The sequence below is a fragment of the Austrofundulus limnaeus genome, unplaced genomic scaffold, assembly GCF_001266775.1.
Source record: "Austrofundulus limnaeus strain Quisiro unplaced genomic scaffold, Austrofundulus_limnaeus-1.0 Scaffold12730, whole genome shotgun sequence".
NCBI lineage: Eukaryota > Metazoa > Chordata > Actinopteri > Cyprinodontiformes > Rivulidae > Austrofundulus > Austrofundulus limnaeus.
The window spans coordinates 1-473 of record NW_013965132.1 but is presented as its reverse complement, the minus strand read 5'-3'; the positions used below and the strand labels follow the sequence as shown (position 1 = coordinate 473).

The 473-nt window shown below is 48.2% G+C and overlaps 1 protein-coding gene across 1 annotated transcript; it reads right to left on the bottom strand.

Annotated features, from left to right (window-relative positions):
- Positions 1 to 10: 10 nt before the first annotated feature.
- dnph1 (2'-deoxynucleoside 5'-phosphate N-hydrolase 1) lies at positions 11 to 461 on the bottom strand (the record flags this gene model as incomplete). The annotated part of the gene is given in 2 exon segments (XM_014001309.1): positions 11 to 275; positions 351 to 461. Coding segments are annotated over 2 exon segments (230 nt in total), but the record flags the coding sequence as incomplete, so codon positions are not given.
- Between the last annotated feature and the right edge of the window lie 12 nt (positions 462 to 473).

Genomic DNA, 473 nt, shown 5'->3' with positions numbered 1-473 from the left:
ATTTCACACAAAACTCTGAAAAAAGTTTTATTTAGTTCAAAGTTACAAAGACTTCCTGTGAGAAAGAAAAGACCCACAGCCCTCCACAATAAAAGCCTGTCAGGTGATGTCCATGGAGCCTTCTGATTGGTCACATGTTGGTTCTTCAGGTTCTGTTCAGGTCCGACTCAAGCTGCTGAAGAACTGTTCCAGAACTTTCTCCACGTCCTCCTCGTTGTAATCTTTCACCATGAAACATTTACCGTCTGCAGCTCCTCGAATCATGGCAGACAGTCCTGCAAACACACACAGGAAGTTACTGACCAACAACCAATCACAGAGCTCCGCTGACAAACAGGAAGTGACCTCACTTCGTCCTGAGGAGGGTCTAAACAGACACAACACCTTCTTCTTCATGTCCACGACTCGACCCAGCTCGTAGCCCACACCCAGAGAGGGCTGGGTCACTTCAGCCACCACCACTGGGGACAGAC